Below are 14,465 nucleotides of genomic sequence, written 5' to 3'. Positions count from 1 at the left end.
ATCATTTAAGGGCATTTTTCTGACATAATCGATATAAGCTGTCGATTGCGAGCTGTTTAACCAGTCCGAATAAAATCGGTACAGTCAATTCCGAGATTTTGATTACGTAAAAAGTGATATTTTTTGCGTTCTATTTTCAATTTTAGTCATACCAACACATTCAGTGATTTTGTCCCTCAAAAGGTTTTTAGAATGTGTACATACTATATTATTAAAATTATGCAATGTAAGTAAACATTGATATGCATACAATATATACATAATAATTTCTGATGATGCTGGCAAGACAAACCAGAGAGCGTGGAGGAAGAGGAAAAAAGCGAAGAAGAAAGGAAGAAAGAAAGGGAGATTGAGCTTTATTAGCCTTCTCTTAGCTATTTTTTATATCAAATGTCTTTACATCAATTCTTCTACATGAGGTACAATATATTCTTTTAACATACGTTTAAATAGTTCGATTCTTTCACATTGCTTTAATTCTGTCGTTATACATACCGATAAGTCTATATATTGACCTAATTTACCTACTAGGTCGATAATAATGCGCGCGCGACTTATCGGAAATCAAGAGCCATCTACCGTTAAAAGTAGTAAAAGTTACGTTTCTCTGATTGAGAGACGACGACGTATATAATAAAAAATTTTCACATTTGGACTTTGCGTCGAAATATCTCCGCTCGTAGAGCACGTAAGGGAAAAGTAAAAACACTTTTATTATATAAATCGACCCCAAGCTATCGATCAAGCCTACTTAGAACTTGATCCGTTCACTCGTTATTGAGATCTTAACATCTCGAGTATTCGCAACTCGTCGCATCGCGTAAAAGAGTCACGGTGCGGTCTCGCTTCGCGTGTACTTGGCGCGAGACACTACCGTGTCTCTTGATTCGTTTGGATATATTCTTAACAAATAATATGTAATACGTTATATAAGGATAAAGAATTTTACTTTATATACCCCAAGGGGCCTTAAAGGGCGTTTTGAAGGGACGTACCCAACCCTAACCTCCAATTCATCCACTACCTTACTGTTTCCTCCTTTGGACCAACGGTTTAACGTCTCTTCCGAAAGACGGAGCCCAGTTTTCTCCGCATCTGCACGGAGGGGCGCGGTTTTTTCGGAAAAAAACTTTTCCATGATTCATGGCTCTAGTGGACTCGAACCTGGTTCCTCAGATTACGAGTCTGGCGCTCTACCACTAGACCACACCGCCGCCCCATGTAATACGTTATATATATATATAATATTTGGATTCAATATCATATGATCTGTGAAAATCAATTCCGAATGATAAGCTTCCTAATAGTGTGTAGATGTTTAACCAACTTTGATCGCATATAACTAAAAAATTATTGTAATCAATTCTTATTAATATTGTCGATACTTATTAATATTGTCGATTGATACCTAATGAGATATGCTATTAACCCTTAAATGCCACACCTCTCAAGAATCTCGTAAATGACATGAGAGGTCTAAAGACCCCAGCATGAAAAATGTCTCCTTATATACTCATTGATTTTTTTATCTTGTTATGAAAATTTTTTTCAATGTTGTTCAAGGCTTAGAAAAGAGAATAAAATGCTTATATTGTTAAAATTTCAATTTCAACATAGTATAAAAAATTAAGTAAACTAAGTACTGCTAAGTGTACAAACGGATATGTCAATCACTCAACTATCATCAATGGGAGCATGAAGTCCATTTTTGACAAGAACATTTGAAAATATATCATTGTAAAGGGTCTGGGGTCCGCTGGACCCCACAGGGCATTTAAGGGTTAAAGTACATATTGTAGGTATACATGATAATTATGAGATATCCTATTATACACCATGTAACATTGATCGTAACTACACTGTTAGATCTTTCAGATTGTATCGGTTAGAAACGATAAAGACAGCATCGACAACCTATACGCTGATAAAGAGCAATTCGTATTACACATTATAGTAACAATTGTCATTCTCATATACATGTTTCTAGCGAACTATGCCGGGCAAGAAATCACGGATCACAATAATCACATATTTTCTACTATGTAAGAGTTTAATATATTCACCAACACTATGTTAGTAACCACTGCTAGTGGAAATGGAGACTTATATAGCTTAAAAAGTTTATAAGTTTAAGATTAAGATATGCTATATTTTTCTACACTTCTCTAGTCATCAACTTATCTCGTCATTTAATTGTTTGTAGATATAATGTTCGTTGGTATAGAGCACCGTTACACATATACAAAAGCTGATATTATTTCTGTTACAAATAGGCAGTAAATCTTTCGACCTGAATGTGGGCAGATTGTTTGTAGCATCTCTAAATTGCTTCGCCTCAGTAAAAAATATATTATTTATTATAAAACACAGAATAGTACATTTTTTTCGCCAGTATAGAATAACAATCAAGTAATTTCTTTAAATCGACCGTGACTGGCAATGAATAACGTCTTTTCGATATGAACATTGAAAAACTGTGAGCCAACTTGGTTTGTCAGATTCACACAGCACTTTCTTCGGATCAATCATCGAAGCATTATTAATTTCGACCATGGGTTTTGGTCAGTTGATGTAATTTCTAAATTAAATAGTTTTAAATTTTTATTGCAAAAAAAGTTGTTATTGCGATAAATATTACCACAGCCCCAGTGGTCGAATTGGCACGACACCCGCACGGTATACGGGAGGTTGCAGGTTCAAACCCTGGCTGGGGTAATATTTTCCGCAATAAAAATTTAAAACTATTTAATTTAGAAATTACATCAACTGACCAAAACCCATGGTCGAAATTAATAATGCCTCGATAATTGATCCAAAAAAAGTGCTGTGTGAATCTGACAAACCAAGTTGGCTCACAGTTTTTCAATGTTCATATCGAAAAGACGTTATTTATTGCCAGTCACGGTCGATTTAAAGAAATTACTTAATTTTTATTATAAATATATAGAATGTATCATATATGAAATGTACAGCATATAATAACAAAGAACGTAATTCATTGCAGTTAATAAGTGCATCGATATCTTACGTCACCGTCATATATTCTACACAGCAATGACGTGAAGATATATATTACTAATACTCTATTAGATTAATAATACTATTAGAGTTAAATAGATAAGCATGAAAACAAGTGTTCAATTTTATCGCGTTTAATTAACGGTTTTATAAGATTATCGAAGATGTAATGCTTTTTTTTTGTATTTAAGTCACTGCTTGTAACATAAGCAAAAAAAAAGAAAGTTAGTTAACTTTCGTGTATATAAAATCAATTATTTTACTGAAAATAATTATAAGATATGTATAACACTATAAGATATGATCATGTATAAATATACGAGTATGAATGGAATATATCGTACAGCTTCATATAAAGATAGATAATACTATTTCTTTGATAATAGCACTAATCGTATTTATCTGTACCTTGCATTAAATTTTTGGAGATCGGCAAATTTACACAATATACATATGTTATTTATATCCTAAAAAAGATCTTATTTTTTAATGTTTTAAATACCTCTTTCACAGTATAACTTGAGCAATAATAATATTGATTCGAATTAATAATTCAAATAATAAAACTGTTGGACTTCTGACGAAATAAAAAAATACTATTAGAATAGCTTTACTAAAGAAAGTACATATGTATATAATACCACAAAAAAATACCACGGAAAAAATATAATATAATAGGTAATATCATTTAATATAAATGTATAATATTTTATTAATAATTTATGTTTGTAATATGATTTAATATGTATCTATATTATTTAACACTATTAAGATATAATAAACTTTCGAATTTTTATTAAATATCAAAGTTCAGCGTTAAAATATACGGTACGGCACGTTTTACCGATGATATTACCATTATAACCCAGGTAGCAAGATGACGTTTAAAGACGTCTTAATGACGTTTTATTGACGTTAGAGACGTCATTAAGACGTTATTACGTCATTTGACGTCACTCTGCTACCTGGGAAAATATTACTATATCAAAATATAATCACCGTTATTCTTCTCAAAGAGCAAATCTGATGTGAGTGCATTCTTTATATTTAAAATGAAATATATGTATATTCACTGCGCTTGAAAAATATAAAAACAGAAATGTAGAGAAATCTCTCTAAAGAAGGTAAATCTAAAATCCATAATGTAATTAAGATGCTGATGTCTCTGGTAAAATTAAATTTTAAAAATACCTAATAAATTGTCTCGCATTTGCTGTTTGTGCGTACAAAAAGATCAATAATTAAGTATATCTTATTGTAATTCCTTTAATAATTACGTTTATAAATATTTGCTTTAAAAATGCGAAATATAACAAGAATTCTTTCTAATTTTTAATTAGTTCTGGATAAACACTTCTATGATAAAATCTTGGATTTTTCTTTTCTTATTAAATTTTATTAAATATGTAATAAAAGTGTAAATATTAAAATCATAATATTTTTAAACTTGGTGTGGTTTGCTAGAAACAGTCTCCAGCTACTTTATATAATCTTTATACCACTTTTAGAATAATTTGTATATATATACATAGTATATTTTCATTATTAAATTATTATTAAATGGCTTTGTTATACTTTAATTTAACAAATTTCATCAGATGCTAAATTATATTAGTATTACAATCTTTAATTCTTTTAATTCTTCGCGTACTCGAAGTTAATTCTTTCAAAGTCTTTTTTCTCGAAAAGGAGATCTTATTCGATAAATATTTATATTATTATATAATATTTCATTTATTTTGAACTATAGAATCTAGAATCCTTTCCTGGACTTCATAGATGAACCTTATTATATATAGGTTCTATCACGTATTTTGGTCCAATCTGTATATTATTGTTTTCTTAGTTATATATCAATAACATTTTATTGTATCAAACTTTGTATAAAAAATTGTATGGACACTGATGGTTTATAGTAAAAAAATTTTATAGCAAAAAGAAAGAATATTTACAAACGTAAAAAAATTTAGATAAAGCTAGGAAAACTGATTTACCGAACATCTCCTATGACCGTCTGTTGATAAAAAGTGTTTCGTGACTGACCTCTACATTGTTCTGAATGAACTCTGTTCTACACTGGATGTTGGCGATACTGGTGTGCTTGACAGATCAGGGTTATACGCAGCTACTATCCGATATGTAAACAAAATTGTTTATGTGGTAACGGCAGGACACGGCAGGAAAGCGACGTGTGCGCGAAACGAAAATTATGCGGTAAAGAGACATCAATCGGATGTCCCAAAACGTTGCCTTTTTTCCGAAATGTAAATTATAAATGTAGCAGAATCACAATATTGGCAGATGCCGTTTCTTGTCGGGAAGATGAAAGTGACGACGTTAAAGGGCATTTTCCCCGATCCCAGTAAGTAATATCATTTAAATATTTTATTGAACAATCGTTCAGAAGTTCACAGAAATAGAATTTATTTCATAAAATGTTACAAAAAATAATAGTTAAAATTTGGATGCACGAGAAAATAATAACATACTGAATATTTTACTTTGTTGTTACTAGAGCCAGTCAGAAGGAAGAATTTTATTCAGGAAAACGTGAAAAACCTCCGGCGAATGGAACAATGCTTCCACGCGAGCAAGGAGGTGGAGGAGCTACAAAAGTTACAATTACACAAGCATCATAAAAGTACAGACAAGTATCAGAATGTACCCGCAAAGGTGGTCACTAGCTTCCGAGACAAGAAGAAACATGAGAGTTATAATATTGATCGAGTGTCAACTGACAAAGTAGAAATTGACGAACAAACTCAAAATGGGACCAACGTATTTGAGTGTGATAAAAAGCAAACTACTCCTACTAAAAAGGTTGTTGGACCAGGAGTGAATAATAACATATCAGGCAGACAAAAGAGAACTGGCAAACATAAGAGTCAGCAGAAATTACAACCAAACATTTTATCCGAACCAAATGTGCACAAGTTCGATAATGCTGCAAATGGTTTAGATGCACAAAGCACCATTAAGTACAAAAGTCAAGGGATTCAGACTTTAGATACAGATCAATTGGAAAGTATATATTCTGAAGGTGTTATTCGGTAAGTGTATTTGAAACATATATATAGATTTAATGCTAAAAAATAAAAAAGATCTTAGACATATAATTCTCGACACTTTTGATTAATTTCTATGTGCTTATTTTTTCTTTGATTTAAGAGTTTTGCTTTTTTTATATAATTATAGCGTTTACTTTTTACTTTAAACAAATTTAATTGATTAATCTTCTATAATTTAATTACTAGTAGTATTATTTAATTTCTTAATTTAATAATGTTAACAATAGAATTAATTAAGGTGATCCTAAAGCCGTGATCCTAGCCGGTTTTTTTTCAGTTTTTTTCTTAGCACTAATCTTTTAATTGGCTTTATAGAAATGCAAAATTCTTGTCTAGAATTAAAGTACGCATCAAAATCTAGGTCATGGTGGTCGAATTTATATCAAAAACAAAAAAAAATTAATATTTTTTGTTATACGTGACGACCACCACATATAAATTCGACCACCATGACCTAGATTTTGATGCATACTTTAATTCTAGACAAGAATTTTGCATTTCTATAAAGCCAATTAAAAGATTAGTGCTAAGAAAAAAACTGAAAAAAACCGGCTAGGATCACGGCTTTAGGATCACCTTAACAAATAAGATTTTATCTATGAACCATTTCTTTCATGACTGATTTTTGTCAATAGGTATCCATCAAAGAACATTACAAGGCATGAAACAGCGAACAATGGTGATTTAAATAAGCAAGAGGAGAAGACTTCGAGGAAACAATCTGATTCTCCTACAGACAGAGGCGATATGCATGGTCCCGAAGACTTGCAGAAAATCGATTTACGAAAATCCGTGTCGCCGACATCTAAAGAGGAGATCGATTTTATCAAATTAAATAAAGAACGTACTTCTGTTGCTAATAAGTTGATGACGCAACTTCATAATGGTGTGCCACCTCCGAATTATCGCAAGGGAGTTGTACCTAAGTACGTTACTTTTCTTTTCTGACTTTAAATTCATTCTTTCTATTATCTTTCCTATTTTTCTATCGACTTTTTTTACATTCTAGTATATTTTCTTGAAATATTTTACTTATAATTTGTTAGTTGTACTATAAGACCCGAGGAATCTTCAGATTTTTATATATGTAATTACAAATAAAATAAAATATAGAAAATATAGTATAGTGCAATATACTATAATAGAAAATTAGATATTAATTAGATTGATGTAAAAATTATTAAATCGGAAGGTGAATTTATTTAATTTTCTTTTTTCTAACAATTTTTTGAATAGATACCTTCGAGATAGAAAAGAAGCACAAGAAAAGGAACAAAAGGCCAAGGCGGAAGCATTGCATTCTGACTGTCCAGAGGGTCACGTGCCCTTACCTGATCACGAACGCAAGGAGACGCTACGATTATTAAAAAAAAGTACGTATCTGTTGTCTAATAAAATTTAACAATAGCCTCAAATATTAATATTTGATTATTTAAATTCATTGGATTGTGTTTCTGGAATGCAGATTATCAAGATTATGTCAACGAATTAAATATGATGCCTATAAAAACGGATACTCTCAGAGCACAGAGGCGTAAGATTGAGATAGAGAAGCAACTGAATAAACTGGAAGAAGGGATTAAAGTGTTTTCACGTCCAAAAGTTTACGTGAAAATAAATGCATAAATTGTGTTGCTTCGACTAGAACGCAATGTGTACGTTTAGAAATATTGATTGTCCGTCCGTGTTTCAATCCAAAATGTCATACATTAGGCCTGTTCGCGTTTTAGCTTAACTTCTTATACAATTCATCTTTCCTCTTTTTCGTTTCACGTTGGCGAGAAAATGAGAAAAGATGAACTGTGCAAGAAGTTCAGCTAATGTCTATTTCTACCAATATAGATTAATTTTAATCTCGGTTTAATTTATTTTTTATCTTTTTCTAGTTTTGAAAATGAGAAAGAGATAAAAACTAAGTTAAACCGAGATTAAAGTTTATCTATGTTGGTAGAAATAGACATAAATAGAACAGATTTTAGTGTTTTGAGAATCCAATGTGACAAACGTGATCGTATTTTGTTATTGCAAAATGGCTAAAACTAATTGTACATATTTCTCATCAGTCGTATACACACGAAAAATTGACTAGTTTAATCTGATTGACGCGTGTTTGGCATTTTAAAAAGAATTCTAGAAAATATATAGAGAAAAATACAGTGAACTATTTTCATACAAGCACAGTCTGGATTTGGCTAGCAATTGTGTAGATAGGATTGTCTCCTATTAAAAATATAATAAATATTTTATTTAATAAATTAAATTAACTCGTACATATAATTATTTTGTAACGCGTTCATTTTGTACGTAAGTCCTGTCAATGGTGTGCACAAAGGACGTTGGATCGAAATGCAATCTTCCCAAGTTATAAAACACCTCTTCATTGTTGTACCACTTTTTTATATTAAAGTCTTTAAAAAATATCATTATCTCCCTTTCTGCGGATTCTGTCGAATCTAGAGCGAATAACATTAATGTCATTCTTTTTAAATACAAGGTTCTGCATTCCTTCTATGAATATATTCGATATTGTGGGTGATTACCAGATCCGTGAGTGGCATTTCTAGTATCCGACAGGCCAAACATTCCTCTGATAGTATCCTGTGCATTGTATTGCGCTTGATAGACCTTGGTGGGGCCCATCAGCTGTCGCCACTTAGCGACAGCATTGTGACGAGTCAGAATGTGAACGTCGGATGGACCGCTGCACATGAAAGTCAAGAGACGGTTGTAGAAGAACTTGTTCCTGTGCTCCTTGTAAAACAGTTCGGCCTCCTCGCGTGATATCGTCGCCCTGCGCGATCTGACAACTTTGAAATTATTGTCGATTATTAAATCGCGAATCTTCTGAAAAATCAGTGCGAACTTTAGTCATTAAATTTCTCCCAAATCTCGTTCCCTCGACGCTAATCGCGGGTCGTAACGCTCGCCGTTATTCTACGGAGCCTAACCGGAGCATTTTGCTCCGTGAGAGTGAGGTTAGGTTAGGGTCGTACCTGAAGAGCAAACGGAGCTTTGACGACGTGCGGCTTGAGTATCGCCAATGTTAACTGAAGACAATTTCTCGACTGCATATCAGCATCCTCTGGTTCATCTACGAATTTAAGGAACTACGCGGCATCGGCGTCACCGCGCGTACGACAGACAAATGGACGCGTTCATCACCACGTGTACTTATCTCGTATTTGCTCGTATCGTATATTCGTTTCGGAAAAACGCCGCGACCGGCGACTCGCGTATCGCGCTCATTCATAACTGAACCGAAGCGGAGACGAAAATGCCCGATTCGTCTGACTGCAGCGACGACTTCTACTACTGACAAATATCGACCTTTTCTATAATATTTATGTTTATACTAGTTAATATTTATACTTTTTTTTTACTCTGTGCTGACAAAAACGATGGATTACTTTTACTGATATAGTCGTTTATAATTTATTTTGTTTTGTCCACTCATTAAAAAATAAGATGAGCTCCTCAGTTTCAGCAATTTCTCGATTTAGTCCAGTCAAATTAGATCAAAATATAGTGAATAAAAAAAATAACCGGAAAAAAAGCTATAAATTGGTGGAGACCTTTATATTAGCATACTATTAAACATACTGAAAGTCCGGACCTCTATCTGCAGGGCTCGATCCGCCATCTTGAAAAAAAGGTGCTCTAATTCAGTTTTTTCCTCATATCTCGGTAATCGTTGATCCTATCGCAATGAAGGTTATTATAAAAAATAAAGCTAATTAAATTCTCTATAAAAAAGGTTCAATACATTTTTTTCGTAACTTTAATAGTTTTTCTGTAATACACAGTTGAATATATGGATATTTGTATTTTGTCTCACGCTGTCATAAAAATCACACTCTCGGTGTAGAATTTGTAAGAAAAAATATAAATAGACAAAAAATATCAAATGTGTGCGTGATATTTCTCGTACATGTAAAAATTTGGCTATTCTTACCATTTAAAATTGTTGTACACGACTAGTACTGGAGGTAGCGTCGTCTACAAGATTCTTCTGAGCCGTTTCGTGAGGTTGTGAACCTACAGGGCTATGATCATCATCTCGATCTTCAACATCGATTACGAAGAAATCGGTCTCGTCAAGCTTCCAATGCTTGACAGCTGAAGCTTCCAAATTGTACTTAATTATATGATGCGCTGAAGCCCAAGTTAGATAGTAACGTCACTAAATTTTTAGAGCCAAATTTCCGGCATAAAAAGACAGCAACGCTGATTAAAAGTGGTAACAAAAAAGATCTTGGCCTGGTCGCCAACATAACAATAGCGTGCGCTATTGAAATGCATTTTTGTTCGAGCTGCTGCGATGGGCATTGTCTCTTCCTTCAGTTATAACGTTTTCCAAAAAAATATTGAGGGATTTTGATATGTAGTCTTTTATATCTGTCAAAAAATTATCGCTTGAAGAATATGCAGATGTGTCGTTGATTTGTGAACGAATATCTCCCCGAATTATGGCTGTAGCTGCAGTGATTACTCGAAGACGTTCTTCCTGTTCATCGACTTTCTTTTGTTCATACCAATAACTCGAAAAAATTGTATATCCTTTGTTTTGGAAACATATAGTAGTAATCTTCTTATTTGTCGCTATAACAATCTCGTCACCGTATTTTTCTTTTAGTTTTTTTAAGAACGGAAGAAAATCGATGAACGGAAAGAACGCCTTTGAGTAGTCACTACAGTTCCAGCCATAATTCGGGAAGATATTCGATTTTTAATCAGCGTTGCTGCTTTTTTATACCGGAAATTTGACTCTAAAAATCTAGTGACGTTACTATTTAGCAGGGTTGGGAAGTAACTAGTTACTTGTAACTAGTTACCGTTACAAGTTACTTTTTTTGGTAACTTACTGGTAACTGCGTTACATTTTTCTTTTGGTAACTGTAACGGTAACTTAGTTACATTTTTTCGGTAACTGTAACTAATTTAAGTTACTTTAATACAGTTACTTTTATAGTTAAGGTAAGTTTACACACGCAATGATTAGTGGCGCCAACTGACTGGCATTCATTGGCGCCAAAAACGAATTTGTTTAATAACAAACGATTTCAAGAATAGGTACCCAGACCTATAAGAATAGGTACTCTGATCTATAGTGTATGTGTCGGATTTATCTCATCTTAAAATGGTGGAAAGGTATAAGGTATAAGGTCGCACTCAGAGGTGTAACTGATTGTGAGTACAATCTACGAAGAGAAATTTCCCACACAAGGTATAAGCTATACTATACCGATTGCTGTGTGGCGCAAGGGGATCGAGTTATGTCACACACGGTGCCTCCCGGATATCGTGTGCCCTTCGGGAATACGAACCAAATTCCAGGCATTCGCGACTCTATCCGGATGAAATCGTGCGATCGCGGTATTTGTGGGACGAAAAATAGAATTTAGTTCCATTTTGTTCCAGAAATAACAATAAAGGCCCGCGCACAATGAAAAATATAAGGAACAAAGAAGATATTAGCGATTAGAAATAAGAAATCAGGAATAAAGCTGGTGTAGTATTAATACACGGCTTCCAATAAAATCTATTGCTTGTGTTATTCATTGTTTCTGTTGCCTGTATTTTTCATCGTGCATCCAACTTTATTCTTGATTCTTTAGTCCTAATCGCTAATATCTGTTCCTTGTTTTTTATATTTTTTATTGTGCGGAGGCCTTAACAATTGAAATAATTCAAACAAAGTCCTCCAAGATATATGGTTTTCCTAGGGAGCGAACGACTAGAGGAGTCCCCAGTTGCGGAATCGGGTCTAACTAAAACTCGAGTTCGCTATAGCAGCACTGCCAGACGTTGTTATAAAAAGCAGCTGCAGAGAGAAGGACAGGCTGAAAAAGCCCAAAGTCCTACTCTTCGGATACAAAGGACAAAGAGAGAAAGATATGGTCAACATGTGACACGTAAAAGCGTGTCTTTTTTTAAGCCACAATATTTCCAATCTGTCGGACAGTCACCCAGGCAAAAAGCCCAAGGTCACTGATCGAAGATTATGTTCTTGCGCCCAAACGATTAAGATAAGAGCATAATCAGGATAGCCTTCTAGAACGAGGGCTAGATGTCGGTGAAGTGGGTGTGATCAGAAAGCTGATCAGCAGATCCTTGAACTTCGAGAGTGCGCTAGTTCCCACCTTTATGAGAAATTCCTGAGAAAGAAATAGCGTAATCATCTTTATATAAATGCGCCAATGAACAATCAGCGGATTAGCTAAAAAGCCTATTCACCGAGATCAAAATCAGGGATATTCCTTTCGATGCATTGCCAGCCGATGAGCTACTCAAACACCATTGGTACATGTGGAAGAGCCTGATTTGTCGGTTGAGGAGACCGACGGATCTCCTGTCGAAGAAAAATAATAATCTTTCTTCGACAGACAAAACACAGGTCTGGTGGCCAAGTCGTCGTAAGGGAGAGTGAAAGCAGGGATGTCAAGTGCGTCTATGTCGCTGCCTTGATCAGCGGCTTCTCCCAGGAAGCCTAAAAAACTGTTTCAAAAGGTAAAAGTGATCTAATAGCTCGCTCCACCATGCCAGGAGAATGTCTTATTTGCGTTGCTGCATCCATAATTCTGTTCACAAGTTCATCCCTATTGCGAGATTGTTCTGTATAAACTACTGACTTCATATGCCCCCAAAGAAAGTAGTCTAAGGATTTGAAAATGTTTCAAATATTCATATTAACTTTCAATAGTTGTGGTTCTGTTAGGAACATTTACGGAGATATGTTTAATGTTTATTAAACAATTTCAACTCTAAATGACTTCAATAACACACCCGGACCTCGAGTCATAGGACTCATAGGACACCCTGTATAATATGCATATATAATATTATAATATACATATATGTATATAATTTTAGTTTCATATATAATACATTTTATTTAAGAATTTTAAGTTTAAAATTATCATGTTAAAATTAAACTTTTTATTCTGTAATCTTGTTTTAACATTTTAAAAAAGTAACTGAAAAAGTAACTAATAGTTACTTTTTAAGTAACTGTAACTGTAACGAGTTACTTTTGAGAATCAGTAACTAGTAACTGTAACTAATTACTTTTTTGACTCGGTAACGATAACTGTAACTAGTTATTTTTAAAAAGTAACTTTCCCAACCCTGCTATTTAGCTTGGGCTTTAGCGCATTATATAATGAAGTACAATTATCGGATGCTTCAGCTGTCAAGCTTGGAAGCTTAACGAGAACGATTTCTTCGTAATCGATGTTGAAGATCGAGATGATGATCATAGCCCTGCAGATTCACAACCTCAGGAAATGGCTCAGAAGAATCTTGTAGACGACGCTACCCCCAGTACTAGTCGTGTACAACAATTTTAAATAGTAAGAGTTGCCAAATTTTCATATGTACGAAAAATATCACGCACACATTTAATATTTTTTGTCTATTTACATTTTTTCTTACAAATTCTACACCGAGAGTGTGATTTTTATGACAGCGTGAGACAAAATACAAATATCCATATATTCAACAGTGTATTACAGAAAAACTATTAAAGATATGAAAAAAATGTATTGGACCTTTTTTATAGAGAATTTAATAAGCTTCATTTTTTATAATAACCTTAATTACAATAGGATCAACGATTACCGAGATATGAGGGAAAAACTGAATTGGAGCACTTTTTTCCAAGATGGCGGATCGAGTCCTACAGATAAAGGTCCGGACTTTTAGTATGTTCAATAGTATGCCAAAATAAAGGTCTCCACCAATTTATATCTTTTTTCCGGTTATTTTTTCTATTTTTGCTAATTTGACTGGACTAATTGTTATTATGTATCATACATCATTTGTTGCCCCGCGTCATTCCAAGCTCTAAGCTATTAATTTTTTTATAAATTAGATATCGTGCGAATTCATATCAATTTTATGTTTCGCAGATGGGTGGTTGTTGTTTGCTGCGTCTTTATTAATTAGATCCATTGTAAATTTTGCGGAGATGCGATGCAAAAAAAGTAGGCAGAACATTGAACAAAGGAAACGTCGCATATAGATCTTGTGACTGAAGATTGGTAGCTTTGAGATACTCTCTGCGTGTCATCGTACTCAGACTTGGTGAAGCCCCGGTGAAGACACCGAGGCGAATGGAAGGAACACACGGATACGCAAATATGTACATTCGTGTGCGCTCGCGCAAGTAAAACGAAGTAAAGCGAAAAGAAGCGAGAAACTCTAAAGCAAGTAGAAACAATACGCAACGCCGCCGAGTTGGCAGTAGTAGAAGCCAGCCAGCCAGCCACTATCTCCTCATCCCCCGCAACCCTTCAGCCCGTCAGACGTATCAGCAACGGTCGATCCTGCCTCCCTTTCTCTCCTGTTGCTCATCCTGTTGCTACCCTCCTCCCCCGCCTG

General features: G+C 34.0%; 2 protein-coding genes across 2 annotated transcripts; one reads left to right on the top strand and one right to left on the bottom strand.

The window, feature by feature from the left end:
* Positions 1-4,937: 4,937 nt before the first annotated feature.
* On the top strand, positions 4,938-8,346 carry LOC139815133 (uncharacterized). Its single transcript, XM_071781797.1, has 5 exons — positions 4,938-5,380; positions 5,534-6,068; positions 6,722-7,012; positions 7,323-7,459; positions 7,552-8,346. The coding sequence occupies exons 1-5, from the start codon at positions 5,320-5,322 to the stop codon at positions 7,710-7,712; spliced, it is 1,185 nt and encodes a 394-aa protein (XP_071637898.1). The 5' UTR covers positions 4,938-5,319; the 3' UTR covers positions 7,713-8,346.
* On the bottom strand, positions 8,308-9,343 carry LOC139815553 (nucleoside diphosphate kinase 6). Its single transcript, XM_071782540.1, has 3 exons — positions 9,080-9,343; positions 8,627-8,930; positions 8,308-8,539 (listed from the first exon to the last, which is right to left on the bottom strand). Exons 1-3 carry the CDS (start codon positions 9,155-9,157, stop codon positions 8,364-8,366), a joined length of 558 nt encoding a protein of 185 aa, XP_071638641.1. The 5' UTR covers positions 9,158-9,343; the 3' UTR covers positions 8,308-8,363.
* Positions 9,344-14,465: the final 5,122 nt, after the last annotated feature.

The sequence above is a fragment of the Temnothorax longispinosus genome, chromosome 1 (assembly GCF_030848805.1).
Source record: "Temnothorax longispinosus isolate EJ_2023e chromosome 1, Tlon_JGU_v1, whole genome shotgun sequence".
In the NCBI taxonomy this organism is placed as follows: Eukaryota; Metazoa; Arthropoda; class Insecta; order Hymenoptera; family Formicidae; genus Temnothorax; species Temnothorax longispinosus.
Note: the sequence above shows the minus strand (reverse complement) of the source record. Positions and strands in the feature narration are given on the sequence as shown.

Coding starts and splice junctions, on each gene's coding strand:
- LOC139815133 (XM_071781797.1), top strand. CDS start 5,320: ATGCCGTTTCTTGTCGGGAAGATGAAAGTGACGACGTTAAAGGGCATT. Junction 7,013..7,322: donor CGCAAGGGAGTTGTACCTAA/GTACGTTACTTT, acceptor TTTTTTGAATAG/ATACCTTCGAGATAGAAAAG. Junction 7,460..7,551: donor GCTACGATTATTAAAAAAAA/GTACGTATCTGT, acceptor TCTGGAATGCAG/ATTATCAAGATTATGTCAAC.
- LOC139815553 (XM_071782540.1), bottom strand. CDS start 9,157: ATGCAGTCGAGAAATTGTCTTCAGTTAACATTGGCGATACTCAAGCCG. Junction 8,931..9,079: donor AAGCTCCGTTTGCTCTTCAG/GTACGACCCTAA, acceptor CTGATTTTTCAG/AAGATTCGCGATTTAATAAT. Junction 8,540..8,626: donor AAATGCCACTCACGGATCTG/GTAATCACCCAC, acceptor TATTCGCTCTAG/ATTCGACAGAATCCGCAGAA.